This window comes from Setaria italica, chromosome III (genome assembly GCF_000263155.2).
Source record: "Setaria italica strain Yugu1 chromosome III, Setaria_italica_v2.0, whole genome shotgun sequence".
Taxonomy (NCBI): Eukaryota; Viridiplantae; Streptophyta; class Magnoliopsida; order Poales; family Poaceae; genus Setaria; species Setaria italica.
The window spans coordinates 735,015-753,742 of NC_028452.1; the positions used below are offsets into that span (position 1 = coordinate 735,015).

At 49.7% G+C, this 18,728-nt stretch overlaps 3 protein-coding genes and 1 pseudogene across 3 annotated transcripts; 2 read left to right on the forward strand and 2 right to left on the reverse strand.

The window, feature by feature from the left end:
- The window catches only part of LOC101759965, a 26,888-nt pseudogene extending 23,120 nt beyond the window's left edge, over positions 1–3,768 (reverse strand).
- A 708-nt stretch (positions 3,769–4,476) lies between these two features.
- Positions 4,477–7,907, forward strand: LOC101760370 (tetraspanin-19). Its single transcript, XM_004959994.3, has 6 exons — positions 4,477–5,019; positions 5,954–6,053; positions 6,503–6,583; positions 6,663–6,767; positions 7,281–7,478; positions 7,570–7,907. The coding sequence occupies exons 1-6, from the start codon at positions 4,859–4,861 to the stop codon at positions 7,579–7,581; spliced, it is 657 nt and encodes a 218-aa protein (XP_004960051.1). The 5' UTR covers positions 4,477–4,858; the 3' UTR covers positions 7,582–7,907.
- Positions 7,908–8,668: 761 nt separating this feature from the next.
- LOC101760784 lies at positions 8,669–11,256 on the reverse strand. The gene is made up of 6 exons (XM_004959995.2): positions 10,945–11,256; positions 10,440–10,590; positions 10,271–10,337; positions 9,951–10,188; positions 9,018–9,219; positions 8,669–8,931 (listed from the first exon to the last, which is right to left on the reverse strand). Exons 1-6 carry the CDS (start codon positions 11,022–11,024, stop codon positions 8,902–8,904), a joined length of 768 nt encoding a protein of 255 aa, XP_004960052.1. The 5' UTR covers positions 11,025–11,256; the 3' UTR covers positions 8,669–8,901.
- A 3,153-nt stretch (positions 11,257–14,409) lies between these two features.
- LOC101776060 (CBS domain-containing protein CBSX5) lies at positions 14,410–15,800 on the forward strand. The gene is made up of 2 exons (XM_004963318.2): positions 14,410–14,844; positions 14,964–15,800. The coding sequence occupies exons 1-2, from the start codon at positions 14,534–14,536 to the stop codon at positions 15,550–15,552; spliced, it is 900 nt and encodes a 299-aa protein (XP_004963375.1). The 5' UTR covers positions 14,410–14,533; the 3' UTR covers positions 15,553–15,800.
- Positions 15,801–18,728: the final 2,928 nt, after the last annotated feature.

Sequence of the window (18,728 nt, forward strand, 5' to 3'; positions counted from 1 at the left end):
CCCTTGCTCTCCATCTGTGCAAGCAGGATACAATCAAGGATTGCCAATAGAACTGTTTTCCACATTATATGTAATATGGAGAATGTTTGACCTAATATCCCTCCAGAACCTACCAACACAAAACTGCTAAGGTAAAAAAAGAAAAAGAAAGAAACGACAAGAAGACTGTCATTAGTTGTATCAGCCCCTTTGCTTTCCACTAACCAATGTCCCACACAGAGCTGCTGAAAAGACAGAGATAAGCAAATCTTTCCCTGAGCAAACTCTGACTAAAGATCTGAACTATCCTCTTGTTATTAGTTGCATATTGTACAAATATTTATTGTTGATAGCAATTTTGGTATGCTCTCTGACTAGTAAGTAGTAACAATAACTATCAAATGCAGAAGCCTATATAACAAAAAAAAATTACCAGCGATAGCGTCAAGGAACACGATGGATTTGCGGACTCTAGATACCCATCCAAAGTCTTTCAGTCCACCTCTGGTACTGGAATCATCCACACCATCAGAATCATACTTGACAGGTTCAGACCGGGTAATATAGAAGTCGTCTGCACTGTCAGAATCACACTTGGCAAATTTAGGCCGGGGACTATCTGAATCGTCTGAGAAGTCCGTAAAGCGTGATCTACGACATTCTAAGACATGGTTAGAGGACGGTGTGAAGCACTGTGAAATTAATGATGATAACAGTGAGACTGTCAAGAAAGCAGGAGGGGGGGGGGGGAATTTGAGGGTTCTTCCTGAAATAGAAAGAAAAACGCTTGCATATTGTCGGGATTATTACTACTGACCTCCTCGATTTCCCTTGCGTCGCCGTGCCATGTCTCAGATGAGTCAAGGCTTGTCGTCAGTGAAACTTCAAGAAACCGAGTTCTAGGGCATCAAATTGATCGCCGGCTCAGAAAGATCGATCGGTGCGTTATCGAAAGAGAAACGGCGAAACAGGACTCGAACCTGCCCGTAAGGGGGACCGCCGCCGCCGCCGTCGAGAGCCACGCCCGATCACCCGCCAATGTTTTTATCTGGCTTGGAACGTCAAACTTGAAAGATTTTTGTTATGGGATTCGGATCTGTCTGAATAGGATTCCTATCCGACGACGCTTCAAAATATTGGAAATTATTAGTGTGCCAAATAAAAAGTACACTCTGATTTCTATTTTTGTCCCGCATGAAAATCGGTGTGGAGAACTCGGTACACCCTCCGTGGCCAACAGGTAACAAAGCCTTGGGGACGACGGGACGTTCACGAGATGCGCCACCTGACCACAAAGCCTGAAGCCTCAGCTTCTGTATAGTTTAGGGAGAGAAAGGGTCGGCACTTCAGCAGGTTTACAAATTATCCAAGGCTCAAATAAAGAAAAAAATAGTCATGCAAAAAATTAAGTACATATATATAAAGGAAAAAAGATTGATATAAACTAGGCAGGAGTGTATGAAATCACAGGACAACATTTACAGCAACAGAAGATGACAATGCGTTAGCAATATTATCAGGGCACAGGGTAATTTCATAAGGCGGAATAATCACTACTCTTAAATCTTAACTTGGAGCGTATATATACATTATGGAGAGAACATGCAGTAATGCTGTATTGATGACACCATCATAGCAGCTCCAAGTTTGATATAGGATCACCCATGTGATTTCAAACAAAGAAAAGAGTAGTTGAGAAAATCGTACCCGTCAACCAAATACTTCTGCATATTACCCTGGAACTTTTGATTCATCTTGTAACTCACCTCCTTTCGTCTATATACAGAGCAAAACCATGAAAGTTAGGAATGGCCTAATTTACCATGCACCAGCATGCATGCTTGCAGACCTAAGCGAGTTAATAGTAAGTTAGCAGTATTTCCAGACAAGTCTGCAGTAAAGAGCCGGTTATGATTAATCAAATCATTACAAATCCTCGTTTCTCTACCTTAAATAAAATAGTATGAATGTCTTCAGAAATAAGCAATCATACCAAGCCATCAATGTACATAAGAATTCTGTATATATGACGCATTTCATAACACAATCTCTTTCCGTTAGAAATATATAACGATCTCTTAAGCCGGAGTAAAGAAACATGCAAATCTATTAGTGTCATTGCTCGACATGTGTAAATTTTTGCATCCACAGACATGGCAATCTCATGATGATAATTTAACAAAGAACAACATAGCCATCAAGAGCTCAGGCCTCAAGGTTACCATAAGAACATGTAAATACTGATCAGACTTCCTGTCATTACTGCTATTTCATAATGAACATGTAAAATGTTGGCTGACTAAATGAAGGACGTATCATGACTTAATACATTGTTACAACCACACATGTTGCCATACATGCGCAGTTGCACACTGAATATACTGTACAGAGAATGCCACTTGGTTACCATAGGAAGCATGCAGATTTGTGGCTGAAGTGCAAATTATTGCTTGCTTTGAACCAAACGTGCATTATTGATTGTCGTGGGGCAAAAATCTAACAACTTGCTATCTGTTAAAATCCAAGCTCCCATGAATGCAGAAAAAGGCAATAAATGACTCAAAACACTAGAACGAAGACAAGATATATATCAGCATATCACCACTTTTGAGTTTTGAGTTCCAATCGATTCACTAATAACTGGTCTAGCCCAGGTTAGTTATGGTCTGCTCATACGTCAAGCCATAAATATCCTCTTACGGAGATGGATGATCTTATCTATCGCGCACTTCGACAAAGACCCTGAGTTGGAGCAGCTTATCAATGGCGACCCTGTGCTTGGAAGCATATTCATCGAGCACCCACTCTTCCATAGCTGCGGCGGTCAACGGTGCCAGCACGTACAGCATCTGCAGTGCATACTTCTTAGCTAGTGGCGGGAGTGACCTGCGAACTTCAACCGAATCAAGATGAGGAAATCACTGAGAACGAATAATGCATTGCAGAAAATGTGGATTTCGGACCTGAGTACAGCCTCACAGATGAAGGCAGAGTCATAGAGCATGTCAAGCTTGGAGGCAGGCAGCGCAGCCACCATATCCATGAAGTTCCGCGCCACCACCATAACCTGCGGCATCTTCGGTGCACCTTTGGAGAACGGAGGGGTGGGTTCTAAATCCTTCTTTGCTCCAAAATAGGCTAGTTTGAAGTTATAATCATCTGATCAATCTCAGTTACAATATTAAATCACAGTTCCTTAACAGCTAAGAGATACTTACTTATCAGATAGCTTTCAGTTCAAATTGTGGAGGACTGGGATCAGTGCACATGCGGACTGGTGAATCAAGCTTGAGGTCGGGTCGGGTCTTACCGATTGAAAAAACCGTGGGAGGCGGCAGGACCGGAAGAGGAAGGCCGCGGGTGGACAGCGGGCCCTCCCGCGGGCAGACGGCGACGGCCCTCGCGCGTGCGAGCTCGAGGACTGCGGGGTCGCCGACGAGTTCGGGAGCTCCCTCTCCACGTCCTCGGGAGCACACAGGTGGATGGCAGCGGGGTCCGCGGTGCTCGTCTGCGGACGGAGGCAACGGCCTGGACCTCGCGCCAGTGGACGGAGGCGGCAGACCGCAGCTCGCGGGGGAGGAAGACGTCAGGGGCGCAGCAAGGACTGCGACGGCGGAATTGCAGTCGTGGCGTAGCCCTCGTGAATCGATCTGACGGCAAGTGGGCGCGCCAGCTAGGATTTGGGCGCGGGCGAGACAGCGAGCGACGGAGAGGTGAGGGGGCGTGCGACTCGCGGCGCGCCGGCGCAGTGGACGAGCAAGACCGACGCGGCGGCTCCCAACGGGGGAATTGCTGCTGCTGCGCGCCCCTGCTTGGCCTTGGATTGCATAGTCGTCTGGCGGCCCATAGGGGCAGACAGGTTGGGCCAAAATACTTTTTGGACCACGGCCCTAGCAGCCTTAGACCCAAATCTGTATCGAGAAACATCGTACTCCATCCATTCCAAACTTTTGACATTTATACTATACATCTAAATATATATAAATATGGAAAAGTTAAAATGATCTACAATTTGAATTTGAAATGGAGGAAGTACTGTGCATGGATTCTATCTCTAGAAAAGACTGGTGAAAAAGGAAAGAACGTTCAAAGGAGTAAAATTTTTCATGGCATTCCAGCCGCATAATTAAAAAAACACTAAGATACACATCGTATTAACGCACGTAATTAATCACTGCGCGAATCAATACATTGCAACCCCTAATGCAATCCGGAATGAATTACATAGCTACACGCGCAAGCAGCCGTGAAAATGAAGACCTGGCATGGCCGGTGCTGACCTCTCGATTGCTTCAACCGACTCGTGTCAGTTGGTACCCCATCCGGGCATGATAGCACATCATTGGCACGTTATTGTCGTGCTGTACCCCAAAATCTAAATTCGCATCCACCGATCACGCAACCGAAGAAAATCCAAACGAAATACAAAGACACATACGATACGATACGAGTAGAAAGAAGGTCAACAGGAACCGCCAGCCCATGCGGCGCGGGACGTGACGGCGAAGCCGTTTGCCGGCGACTCGGCAAGTGTACACCCGTCCCCGTCCGTGCACGCACACTTCTCCGCGATTCGTCAACATCTCGCCTCGCCGCGGCCGCTTTTTCTCCCCCACGGCCACCAGCCCACCGCTCCGCCGCTCAAGGTTTCGTTTCTCCAGAACCCCACGCCATCGCGTCAAACCCGGCCGCGGAAGAAGCACCCCCACCCGGTCTCCGCTTCTCCCACACGAGTTGCTGCTTCGTCGCTCGGTGAACAAAAAGTAAACCCACACCAAGCCGCCGACCTCGCCCAGCCGAGGGAGGGAGGAAGAGGAAGAGGAAGGAGGAGCTGCCGGAGCTGGTCTTTGCTCGGGCCAGCCACGGCGGCGGCGGCGGCATGGCGGGGCGGATGGTGCGGAGCTGCGTGCAGACGACGCTCAAGACGGTGAACTCCGTCGTGGGGCTCGCCGGCATGGCCGTCATCCTCTACGCGCTCTGGATGCTCCGCGCGTGGTACAGGGAGGTCGCCCAACTCGACCAACGCCTCCCCGCCCCCTGGTCAGCAACCGCTCCTCCCTCCCACTCCTCCTGCTTCAGCAGATCTCAGTCTCCGTTCTTGCTTCCGCGCGCGCGCGCTAGAGTTGTGTTCCTAGATTGTGCAGCTTTCTTGCCCCCTTCGCTGTTCTTGCCAATCCGTCGTCCGTCGCTTTGAAAAATGCGTTCGATTTCAGCCAACAAATTTTATTACTGTACTGTTTCATTGGAGCATTTTTCCCCTTAGATTAGATGTACCAGCCAATTGAGGGTGCCGTGCAGAAATGAGAGATCGAGGAATGGCGTGCAAAACGAACCTACTCGGCCTCCACCGAAAGAGCTTTCTTTTTTCTTCTATGGCAGTTTCAAAGGCTACTCTTTTTGGATGGGTGATGGGCAGGGCCTCACCTCACATAGAAGATTTGGCTACAGTTAGTGACGCATAAGGAAAAAGAAACGGTATCCTGTATCCGTCTAGTGGATGCTAGTGCTATTCGGTGGACAAGGTGATCCGCTTTCGTGTTCCTGTTTTGGACTCGTATTCTAGAGATTTAGGTGGCGGCTGCAATGTGGCGTCAGATCGGGACGCATGATGTGATGCAACGGACGGCCTAACTCAAAAGGAGATCCACGGTTAGTTGATTGGTGGGACAAGCGCACTGATGAAGAATATGGAAAGAATGATGATGCTGATGTTAAACAACCAAATAGCGACCATGTTTAACAATCGCTTTCCTCATCTTAACACTGTAGTATTAATCAAATGGGCCAAGCGTTCTTGCTTTTGCTGCTGTTATAAACCTATGATGTCAGAGGGGCGTGCACTTGCTAATTTAAAAATAAGTAGTCAAATGCAATTGTTGAGCAATATTTTGGCACCATGTCCACAAGGTAACCTGCATCTACTCCTATATAACATGGTAGTTGTTTTACTGAGAAAATTTTACTGGTCATGCAGGTTCATCTACACATTTCTTGGCATGGGGATCTTTCTTTGCCTTCTGACTTGCTCTGGGCATATTGCTGCGGAAACTGCAAATGGTCACTGCCTCTCTTGTGTATCCTTTGAATCGCTAGATGCATGAAATTACATGTTTTTTGATGTACCAGCTTCCATCACTTTGTGTTTACTTGCTGGCAACCTATAGTGAATTGCTAGATACATGGAATTACATGTTTGTCTGATACACCAGTTTCCATGACTTGCGTTTTGCTTGCTGACTACCTACAGTGAATTAGTTTAGCAGCTGCTGCTGGCTCATCAAGGTTTTCAATTAGGTGCAGAAGCTATATTTTCTTCTGGATTATATAATCTTTATATATGAGATACTGAGATGCCACAAAAAAATATATGGTATAACCGAATGGAGAGTGCAGGCCACTACTTGTTCACACAAGCCTCCAAATTGTAGTCATGTTCTTTGAGTTCCATAATGTTCAGTACAATGTAGTACAATGTGTCCTGACAATTATATTCGGTCTTTTTTTTTCCCTTAACCTTGTTCAGTACATGATCATCGTATTCGTGCTTATTATACTGGAAGGTGCGATCACTGTGGATGTATGTCTGAATAACAACTGGGAAGAGGTAAGGAGCTCCTCAGCTGTGAACTATGAAGGATCATTGAGCTCCTTATATCTGCTATTTGACGTTTTCAAACCTTCAGGATTTCCCCCCTGATCCATCAGGCAAGTTTGATGAATTCAAGGTATTTGTGAGATCAAATTTTGAGATATGTGAATGGGTAGGCCTCTCAGTGGTGGCTGCTCAGGTGAGATTCTTCTGCATCCCTGCTGCATTAGAACTTAACCTTCATTACGGTATAGTTCTAACTTGCATATGAGCAATACATGTTGGAGAAGTTCTTGTGAATGGACATAGAAGACACTATTATTGCTTAGTTAAGTATGGGCCACTTTTTAGTAGGTGTTAAACATTCTGTCTTTGTAGAGCGGTGAGCACAGAGCGGACTATTCTTTCGCCTTTGTAGAATGCTTAGAAACATATTTGACTTCTGGCATATGTTCTGTTAAGAATGCTTGAGAAACCACCTTAAGAATGCTTGAGAAACAGCCAAACATGAATGCTACAATGATCTTGCACTTATTTGTTTAACATTGTTAGTAATCAATTTTCTGAATGAAATCAGAGGCTGTCTTTTGAGGAAAAGAAAACTTTGTTTGACCTCTGCCTCTGTTTGATTTGAGTAACTGCATCTGCAATTGAAGAGAAACTAAGCTTTGAGCATGGTGATCCTCTGTTAACACATTTAGTTAACTTTCAGGTGTTATCAATCATTCTTGGGATGGTACTCAGGACCCTTGGGCCTGACCGAGAGACTGACTATGACAGTGATGATGACACCACTGTGCCTGCAAGGCTGCCTCTCCTAAGAAACCAGTCCCAACATGGTCCAGCAGACTATGCTGAACCCAACACATCTCGTAGGAGTGATTCATGGAAACTACGGATTTTAGACAAGGTGAGATGTTTCCAGACAAGTGCTTTCTTTTGCAACCTGCAACATTCTAAGTGTTCACCAGTAGTAAAGCCTTGCAACCTATTCATTTCAGGTCAACAACTAAGATTTTACTGATGTCATATGGCGAACCCTTCAGGAAAGAGTTTTGCTCCGAGGGTTTCGGAAGGATGATAAGAGTATACCTTTTTTTTCTTATGGAGAGATGATTCTCATGGTGGAGTAGCAGCAGCAGTGGTTAGAATAGTTTTGAATGGCTACTTTTGAATGCCTTTCAATATGCACAGATATTTGAGTAGCGACTGACCCTTATAACCCCAGCCATGATGGGGAAGAATGCTGTACCGAATGTTTCAGAAAAAGATGAAGGCATGACTGGTGTCTTCACTGACCAAACACAGAAATATTTCATTTGTTTTTCCTTTTTTTTTATCAGCTGCATCCTCCATGTATCTCTCTGATTGCCTGTTTTTGGTTTTCTAGCTTACAAATTGCATCACCTGTCCATGCCAAAAGATGAAATGTTTTGAAACATGAGGTAGGAGTGCCTATTTTGCACATAACACAGCCTGCATAATTGTCTATGGACAGTTTTCGTTTTCTTTTCTTTTATTTTTTGAAAAAAATGGAAGAGAATCAGCATCCAGTTGTTTGGTCGTGATGGTACGGGCAGTACGGTGCGCCTAATTTATAGCCACCGGTTGCTATCGCCTGCCGCGATGCTTGGTCCATAAATATCCGGGGAGCACAGGGTAGAGTGTTCCTCCATGTAGCAATCCTCGCTGTACATGTCAACCGACACCGTTTGAGTCCTTGCATGCGTGCACCCTTGCGGTGAATTTTAAGCCAGACCGGTAGTATGTTTCTTCTTCTTAAATGACAAGACAGACAGTGCCCTTGCTAGTAAAAGAAAAGGAAAAAACAGACCATAGGGCTTGTTTGGATTACTGCCGATAGCTGCCAAACCAATTATTTGGTAGTGACCGAGTTGTTGGTTGTGACTGCTTGGATGGACACCGATTCATTGGCTCGCCAACGCACGCCTGCCCTTGCACGTTCTTTTTCCTGCCAATGTTGGCCAAAGCAACGGCGGCAAAAAGGCTCGCCAAATATTTGGCTCGCCCGTGATTTGGCTTGGCAAGCTTGGGCTACCACCAAACACGCCCAACCATTCTAACCAAAAGATTTCAGTATATCCAGTTGAAACTGCAGAGCATTTCAAGATTAAAATCGAACCCAATACATGCACCAAGTTTATCTCAATTAGAGCTTGCATACTTCAGAACACAATGCTTTTTCCCTAAAGTTATTTTTTCCGTTACATCATAAATACTCCTATGTACAGACATTTACAAAACCTGAACAGACTCTACACCCAGTCAGAGCTCTCAAGGTCCCTTGTAAGAGCCCACAATCTGCTCCAAGATTAGCCACATCCTAGGACGAGGAACATCCTCTGCATGAATCAATAAGCCATGCGTCATCACTCTCAGAAAACAATGGTGAGCAAGTCATCATCATGTGCAGCTCGTGCTATTTTACATGAGAATCATAGGGGTAGAAGATGTTGTCCGGCGTGACGAGAGGCAGCTTCTCGATGTACATAAACAGGCGCCTGATGTTCTCTCTGGTCACCGTTGCCATGTCAACTATGTCTCGGCAGTCGGTGAACATCCACAGATCACCGGAATTTACTCTTTTGAGGCTATCCCGACAGAAGGGGCAGGACTGAGATCTTGAACGCCTGCAACCAAGATAGATACCACATGGTTCAATCAACACAGCTGCTTTATCTATATCTTTGCAGTAGATAGTTCAGTGAACGCATGTAATTCATACTTCATATATATCATACAGCAGAGGAAGCTGTCTCTTGGAGCTCAGGCAATGAGGCTACTCAACAATTGGCTGTTCAGGACCTTACTGGGTCTCTGACTCTAAGAGTATTATTAGGAACATGCAATGGAAAGGAGCAGAGAGTATTTTCTTCATTTTGCAAATTTCATGTAAGGAGTACTTAGCACTGCTGCTCAATTAAGGTGCCCATGCTTGACAGCAGAGCTTTAGATGGCTAGCATTGAGATAACCACATGCCATGCATGTCCTGCTTCTCTCATCAGGATTAGGGACCACTCACCTACGTCATGCCAGGTACTAGCAGAACTCAAGGGATCGAATTAACTGCTCAAAATCACACAAAGCTAACTATATGAACTGATAGACAAGTATCTGAATGATCAGGCCAAATGCAGGGACTGTTGCGAAGGCTACAAGCAAGGCTGTGCTAGCTTGTTTACAGGAAATCGACATTTGAGCACAAAGGACCAATGCTGACAGTTAAGAAAGCAAAAACGCAGCACTTTTGTCAACCAAATGCGTTAGCAATATGTTATCTAGAAGAGATGCCCAAACCACCACCTTTCAACATCACAGTAAAAATGGATTAAATGACAGGGTTTGGTTCCCGGTTCTCACCATTGGCGGTAGCACTTGATGCACATAGCGTGGCTGCAGGTGGGTAGCACCACCTTGCTGTTCATCTCCATGCAAATGCCACATTCTTCCTCCCTCTCAACATCGATCTCAGAAACCGGCCTCTTGCTCTCATCCTCGTCTCTCCTTCTGTATCTCTCTGTACAGACCGCCTTCTGCCTCCGGTCATCGACATCGCTGATCCCCTTGGGCAGTTGCATGAGGGAGGGGAATATAACAGCTGCAAGTCATGAGTGTCGACATTAGAAGACCATGTAAAAACAGATGCTTCGCCGATGGTCTTTTGGTAACAGAACACTTGCCATAAAATTCCCTTATGCTTGCTTTCCTCTCATGTGTGGACATGGTGGTACTCCCATCTACATAAACCTGCACAGCAAAGCAGCCTGGATTAATTCCTTGAGGACACAGCGAAAATCACCATGACATGGCATCAAATCCTGACAGCACGCCACACCTCCGAAAACAAACCTTGTAGATTAGGATCCTGAGCAGGCCAAGCGCGCCGGCGAGGCTGCAATCGGTCCACTGGACGAGGAAGAGGAAGAACTGCGCGGCGGGGCTGTAGGACATGCGCATCTGGAGGCAGGCCCCATCGTAGTCCCTGGAGAAATCCGCTGCCCTGTCGAATTCAGGCACAATGGCACGCGTCAGTCAGTCAGCCAGTCCCAACACACACGGTCCGGAGCGTCGGTAACCACCGGCATCGCATCACTCACTCATCATGCGCGCAGCATGAGCTCGCTCCTAAAAGAAAAAATCAATCAACCGCCGGCTACTGCAGCATCCACCGAACAGTAACAGACATGTTCGCCCCAATTTTGCTCAGAAATCGGAGCCATTAGCAAAACTAGACCGAGACCGAGACGCGAAGCAGCAACCGCAAGCGGTGAAATGGGCCGGCAGCGATGGAAACAGCCCCGGAAAAGGAGGCGAAATCAGGGGGTTGCGGCTGCTGCAGAGATATTGTACTCACAGGGTGTTGGCGTGCTGGATGTCGGCCTCGAGCACCTTGAGCGAGTCCTTGAACGACTTGCGCATGGAGCACACCACCATCTCCTCCGCCGCCTCCGCCTCGCCGTGGCCTGCTCTCGCTCCTCCGCACCACCCGCCGCTCCAGGCTTCAGCTCGCCACCATGGGATGGAAGCAGCGAGCAGGCGCGGAGCCCCGAAAACCGTAGCCGCCGCTGGAGCGCGACAAGGCTCCACCCCCCACCGAACCGAAAGCTTGGCTCCTCCTGCGGTGCGGTGCCCCCCGCTTTTTGGCTCCACTTGAAGGTCTCTTGGCTTCTGTTTGTATTCGTTGCGTGGGAGCTGGGGGAGAGCACAGCGCCGTCCGCAGCGCACACGGGGACGGAGCGAGAAACCCGCGGGCCCACCAACTGACACGCGGGGCCCAGAAGTGGTCGCCGCGACCGCTGCCTCTCTCTGTTTCACTAGGAGAATGACATGTGGGCAAGGGATCAACTCGGGACCACCTGTCTGCGGACGGTGACTCGTCCACGGGGCGTCGGTGGGGGTGGAGAAGCGGAAGTGACATCTGGGCCCCGCGGCAGGAGTTGGGGGACGCTCGAGGCGGGCGGTGCTCTCGTACGCCTGGTCCATGCACCGACGACTCCGGCGGTGGAGTGATCGGTCGCGGACCAGGAGACGTTGAAGGTCGTGCGCGGCGGCCTGAATGAATTTGAAAAGACGAACTATTTTTCAAAAAAGCCTGGCCAATGAAACCACCGGGAGACGTTGAAGACTGGACGGTGACCGAAATGGGTTTGGTGCGGTGCTGCCGTCACGCGTTGGCGGTAGTTAGTTGTGGGCCTGTTGGTTCGCAAACCACCAGTGACATAATGACCGGAAACAGTTGGTTGGTTAGTCTAATGAAGCTTTCTTGTGTAATAAGTGTAAATAAGGAACAGGGACATTTCCTTCCCGTTCCTCTAATCCTGGAAACCTATGCCTTTGGCAGCCAGGTGCAGAGCATTTAATTTGTCTACTAGCCCAACGACCAAATAGAAACTCCGACCCGTGCTGCAAGGTACTAATCCTAGTAGTAATCAGCTTAAGCAGCAACGAACCTAGAAGCTTCAAGCCCATGACGCCATTCATTCATCCATGGACAAGGATCGGAGCACTGAAAATAAGCCCACCAGATGGTGTTTGGTGGCCTGGAGTACGGTGGGCTTAGATCGCTGGGTTTCTCAGGCCAGAAGAGGCCCATATACGCCTCTGCTCCTTTATGATCACACAGGAGTGTTAGGCCTCGTTCGGATACCAGGGACTAAATTTTTAATCCTGTCACATCAGATATTCGGATACTAATTAGAAGGATTAAATATAAGCTAATTACAAAACTAATAGCAGAATGTCGTTGTCAAGATTAGCGGATCAAGACTAAGACTAGTAAATTTCTTTTATGCGCGTAAGGCTTCGGATGATGGCGTGGAAGACACGGGGTTTAGACTGGTTCGGGCAAGTGAAAACCCTACGTCCAATATGAGGCACTGCTCGTGTTGCCCACGCGGGATTCTGTAGTAGGGGTTATAGGAGCGCGAGAGAGGGAGCTGATCCCGGGTCTCTTGGGTGTGTATGGACTAATTAGGCTTAATAGATTCGTCTCACGATTTAATCTAGGGGTTGTGCAATTAGTTTTGTAATTAGCCTATATTTAATACTTCTAATTAGTGTCAAACATCCGATGTGACAGGGGCTAAATAGCCCCTGTCTTCCAAACACCCCTGCTTGCTTACATTTCACCCTCGCATAGTGCTTCGTTGAGTGCGTGTGATGGTGGTCAACAGTCAGAAAAATACGTGCTTGCAATGCTCATCCTGACCGAGACACAATCGGGAGACTTTCCATACATATCGAATTTCTTCAGACCGAAGCACTCCTCTGTGGCAGGATGATTGTACATGCGTTCTCTTTAGCAGGCAAACTAGTGATGGTTGGTTATGATGCCACGAATTAGCCGCAGGCACCCATAAACTAGTGATGGTCTTTTTCAGGGGTCTAATTCCACTATTCATGGGGTGCCTGCTGGCATCGTCGTCGAATACAACAAGATTAAACTGCCTGTCGCATTCTTTGCTGTTCCTGGAATGATCCAGGAGGCTCTAGGTCATCATGTTTGATACATTAGATAATGGAGCTTTCCCTTTCCTTAGTTTGTTCTTTTACGATGCTTTCGTCTTCATTTCCCTTTTTTTAACTAGCAGTTTTTTTGCTCGTTTCCAATTAGTCGTGTAGTAAATGTTGGCTAGCTGCGGGCATCCCTCCAAATGAATTCGATCGTGTCGTTGTTCTGCAGCAGCAGCAGCAGCAAGTGTCGCTCGTCGTTGGCTCTGGCACGAGCATGCATGCGCGGCGGATCATACACCGCTGCTGCCATGCACCCAGGCTTGTCCGTCCCCGTCGCAGCAGCAGCCGCGCACCGCGTGTGGAGGCGGCGGCGCGTGGCGCATACGTACACGGTACACCCGGCCTTGCATGGCATTGCACATGCTAATGTACTTGCCAGCACACGCATTATCCTACACTGACCTCACTTTCACCGAGCAACAAGTGGCATGCACGTGTGCAGGCAGCACGTACACGCCAAACCGCCCGTGAGCATATACTATACATTGTACCGTATTGTGTGTATGGATTGGATAACAGGGCAGGCCGTGACAACTGGTATTTCTTCGTGCATGTGTGTCTCGGATTGGTTGCACAATGGACTACCCTGCAACGGAATGCACCTGGCACCGACTGACGATCGATATGAAGGAAACTGGAGCGTTTGACCTCGTGAAAAGCTGTGGTTGTGCAACTGAATTTGGCATTTGCTCATCAGCAGAGCGGGATCAGATCATTGCAGACTACGCGTAGCTTCAGCAATCCATCTACCAACGCAGGTCGATGGAGCATTTGACCCTCGCGACAGTCACAGATTCAGACTAGCAATCGCAGCATGATTAACCACCAACTAACTATACAATTATACTACATCTGTGGACCCATCCCGTGCTACCACGTCACTGCTCGCTCCTGTGAAAGGAAACCCGATGAAGCAACCTGCATCTCTGTTGCTTGCCACGTCTATACAGTATGTTCCCGGCCAGCAACGCAACAACGTGGTACATAAACTACAATGCCGTGTATCTACGGGTTGAGAATACATGTACGGCGTAGATTTCTATCGTCTGCAGCTCTCCATCAACGATGAAGCGCCAACAGCAAGACATGTACTAGTTGGAGCTCGGTATGCCTCTGAGCTCACTAACTGAACAAACAAGTACTGCTATCCACAAATGCCGGCCCAGATGCCGCATTGCCACGTCTCGCCTCGATCGCTGTCATCGCCCAGGCCACTGCCACGTTTCTTCCGAGCACACACGCCAACACTTGCTCTGTATTTAAGCCATGCCTGCATGTTCTCTCACCATTACCACAGTCTCACAGGTCCATCCACCGCTTTTGGCTTACACACGTCTCCCCGCCGCCGCCGCTGTGGGCTGTGGGGTACCGTACCAGAGCGGCAGCCGAACGAGCTCGCCGCAGCTGCTCGTGCGATCGGCGGTGCACGCATGGCGGCGACGCTGCTACAGGCGCACGACGTGTCGGACCTCTGCATCGGCAAGCCGGCGCTGCGGTGGCTGCCGCCGTCCTCCACCGTCGCGGACGCCGCCGCCGAGCTCGAGGGCGCGGAGGCCATCGCGGTCTGGGACGGCGAGGAGGGGTCGGACGTGGCCGGCCGGGTGTGCATGGCCGACGTGCTGCTCTTCCTCTGCGCCGGCGCCAACCTCGCCTCCCCGGCCGCCGCGCTCCAGGCCACCCTCTCCGACCTGCTCGCGGCCGCCGCGCCGCCGCCCGTCCGCCGCATCGAGCCCGACGCGAGGTTGCTGCACGTGTACCTTTCCCCGGACCGCCACGTACGTCCGCCGCGTCCGGTTTGAATAATCTGTGCTCATCCGGTTCTTGATCCCGTCGTTTTGGTCAATGATGTCATCTGCGCAGTGTGCTGGAGGCAGTGGACTCGCTCTTGGGCGGCGCGCACAGCCTCGTGGTGCCGATTCGGGAGCGGTGGCGGCGCGCCGGCCGCGCCGAGCTGTGCTGGCTCACGCTGGAGGACGTGGTGCGCTTCTTCCTGAGCTCCATCGGCCTCTTCTCCCCGACCGCCTCCCGCTCCGTCTCCGACCTCGGCGTCGTCCGCCCGGCCGCCAACCTCGCCGTCGCCGCCGGGGACAGCGCGCTCTCCGCCCTGCCGCTCCTCTCCCGACAGCCCACATCGCCGTCCGCTCTCTGCTCCAGCGACGAAGACAACGACGGCAAGAGGTGCGTGGCGTCGCCGTGCGCGAGGCGAGGCAAGCGCGGCCCGTTCTCGTCGCGCGCCATGGGGTGGCGGCCGGCGGCGGAGGCGATCGTGTGCCGCAGGGGTAGCTCGCTGGTGGCGGTGATGGTGCAGGCGATGGCGCACCGCGCGACGCACGTGTGGGTGGTGGACGAGGAGGGGGAGGAGCGCGAGCTTGTGCTGGTGGGCGTCGTCGGCCTGCTCGACGTGCTGCGTGTGCTCAGGCACCACCTGCACCAGCCGCCTCCCATCTAGCGACCAACTAGATTTGCCAGATGAATCAGGGGGTGGATCTGTAGCAATTTTGCAAGTCAGAGAGTGTACATGGATGGCGATTTGCTTTGCTGTATAAATCCGTGAAGTCAGAGAGTGATGGCATGTCTGAGACACGAGCAGAATTCCCAGTTCCGATGCTTGGTTTCATTCATCTCGGGTGGCCCCGAAACTTAACGTGTTTCTTTGGCGGCACACCTAGTACTGTATGTGTATATGGTTCGGTTCCATCTCGCGATGGTTTCTTTGTCGTTCCCGGGAGGGCGAGGTCAGTCTTCACATCCCAAGCGCCAGCATCACATCAGTCGTCCATGGCTACGGAAAAACAAGTCATGGGAGCGTCACCACGAGTGTGCATGTGCATTGCAGCATTGGGACATGTCAATCATCCTAGGTAGCCGTATACAATGTCAGCATACAATGTCAGTAGGGCCATTTGATATATAAATAAATATTAAATATTGCTAACATTTAAAAAAGCTAAAACGGCAAAATAGAAGGAGTAGGCGAGAGAAAGAGGACCAAATGACCTAAAATTACAACTACGAGTTGTTCATTCCTTCGTTCTTTGCGGGTAGGGAGGGAGGCAAGACCATGACCGCCTGACTCCTCGTCGCAAAGGAATCAGAAGGCAGAAGCAAGGAGGGGAGGTGGAAAAATTGTACCCTGCTGTTCATTCTTTCTTTGCTACTAGGATCATAATGTCGGCCTATGTTAGCTGCCTGACGGGCTCGAGCCATTCCAACATTTTGGGCCCTTACGTGGATCAATACCATGTGGAACATTTCACACCTTCTCTATCGAGAGGTTTGGCCCATTTTTGGAAGCCCCAAATCAGAAGAAAGCGCCTCGATATAAATTAGCTCGCGGGCTTTCACTTCTTTCTTGTACTTAATTGCAGCCCAATTTCAGTACGTCGAAAGTGACCGTTGTCCTGTTCTCACAGACTTTCTCGAAGAAAAGAAATCCAGTCGCGTGCTTATCTAGAACAAAGATAAGATTACTATAAGATACGAAGGAGGAAAAAAAGCACCCCCAGGCGACAGAAATAAAATTCCACGCGTGTCAACATCGTGTCGGAAGCCAGGTCGTTAGATTCCGCAGAAATCCAGGCACGGTATGCGAGCACTGGCATCTTCCTGGTCCTTGATAAACACGGGGAACAGTCAGGCTTTCGTGCGTATAGGCAGCACACGGCAGCTAGATTAAGAGCCCGGTTTAAGCGTGATCGACCGTCAAGTTTAGCGACACCGACACGCCGAGTCACGCTACTTTATCCAATGCCCGTTACCGTTCCAGCTTAGCTAGTCAACCTGACGCGCTTGTGATAAGATAACACAGGCCACAAGTCAGTACTGTACTTGTCAGTAGGAGTGCTTAACACGCGAGGAAGGAAGGATGACGTGTAAGTGTAAGCTGAGAAAAAGAAAAAGGGTCCCGTCGTTGGTGGGTGAGGTCGTGCCGCCGGCAAGTCCGGCCCAAACCGCTCCGGGACGCCAACAATAAAGAACGGACGGCTCTTATCGCCCAGGTCCGACGCAGGGGTGACGTGTCCCCGGCGGCCATGCCGTGCCAGCCTTATCCCCCTATCCGCCGCATAGCTGGTGGGCCAGCCCGCAGCGGACGCCGTGCGGTGCGGTGCGGGACCGGAAGGGCCAGCCAGACGTGCGCACCGGATCCAACCGCGACCGCGCACTTTTACCGCACGCGAGGTGGGCAGTAGCGTTTGGACGTGATTTTTTTAATTTAACCCTTTTCGAGAACTGTTTTTACATTTGGACCCCACGAAACCTATTACGAAAAATGGACCCTTTGCCTTCGCGTTGCTTCCCCTCACGTCGAGGGTCCGTTACTTAGTGTGAAGCCATGCGACGCCGAGCCTTGCCACGTCACCTCCACCATGGACTCGTTCGTCGTGCTGGGGCCAGGGCTCGGTGTTCAGACTGTTAATGCCAAGCCACAGACCACGGTGTGACCCCGCGCCACGCTGAGGTCTGCATCCTTATACCTTGTGCCAACCTTCTTTTTAATAAATGGTTGCAGTGGAGGCACGGGGGCATCAACATCCCAAACAAATGGGTACTTTCCATACCTCATATACTGCAAGATTGACATCTCGAACATCGACACTCCGAACATCGTACCTACACAAAAATTAAATTTAATAAACTAGGAGAACCAAGAATAGTCCGTAATCGCTATATCACATGGCCATCTAGTGGAAGTAGACCAAACAACCTAGTATTCAACCACTAATACGACTACACTACTATACATCAACAACCTCAGAGTAACAACTTGGGAATCACCTTGCAAACCTAAGGTACCAACAAACCTAGGGTTCCACCCAAAAAACTTCTATTCAAATCAAATCCACGAGCATAGAAGGGTGGAGGGGGTGGAGGATTACCTTGGTGATGCAATTTGGGACTCGATCCGGCCTCACTCCATGCACATTTGGGGTCTAGGGTTTCGGGTGCCCTTTGGGAGACTAGAGGGGTGGCGGCTAGAAGGAAAGGAATGGATAGAAGAGGGAGGAAGAAGACTGACGCGGGTATAAGGTGCAGATCTCGGCATGGCGCAGCATCACATCGTGGTCTGTGGCTCGTCGTTAACGGGCCGAACACCGAGCCTTCGCCCCAGTGTGACGAACAAGTCCAGGGTGGAGGTGACGTGGCAAGGCTCGGCGTTGCGCGGTTTCATGTCGAGTAACGAACTCTCGGCGTGAGGGGAAACAATGCCAAGGCAAAGGGTTCATTTTTGGAATTTATCAGGATCCAAGTGTAAAAATAGTTCTCGAAAAGGGTCAAATTAGAAAAACACCGGCTGGACGGGTCTGGCAGGGCCCGTCTCCTCCAATTTTTAGAAAATAGTACTGTTACCCCCTCTGACAACGGGAAAAAAAAAGTAAATTCCTGCCCCCCAGCACCCGGGCCCGCCGTCTCAATCTCAGCGGCAGGCTGGCTCGGCGCTCGGGGGGGGGGGGGGGGGGGGGGGGGGTTTTTTTTTTTTTTTTGGGGGGGGGGGGGGGGGAAAAGTTTTTTTTTTAAAAAATGGGGGGGGGGGGGGCCCCGGACCCCCCCCCCCGGGGGGGTTTTTTTTTTTTACCAAACCCCAAACCCCCTCTGAACCTTGGGTCCCCCTTAGTAAAAAAGGTT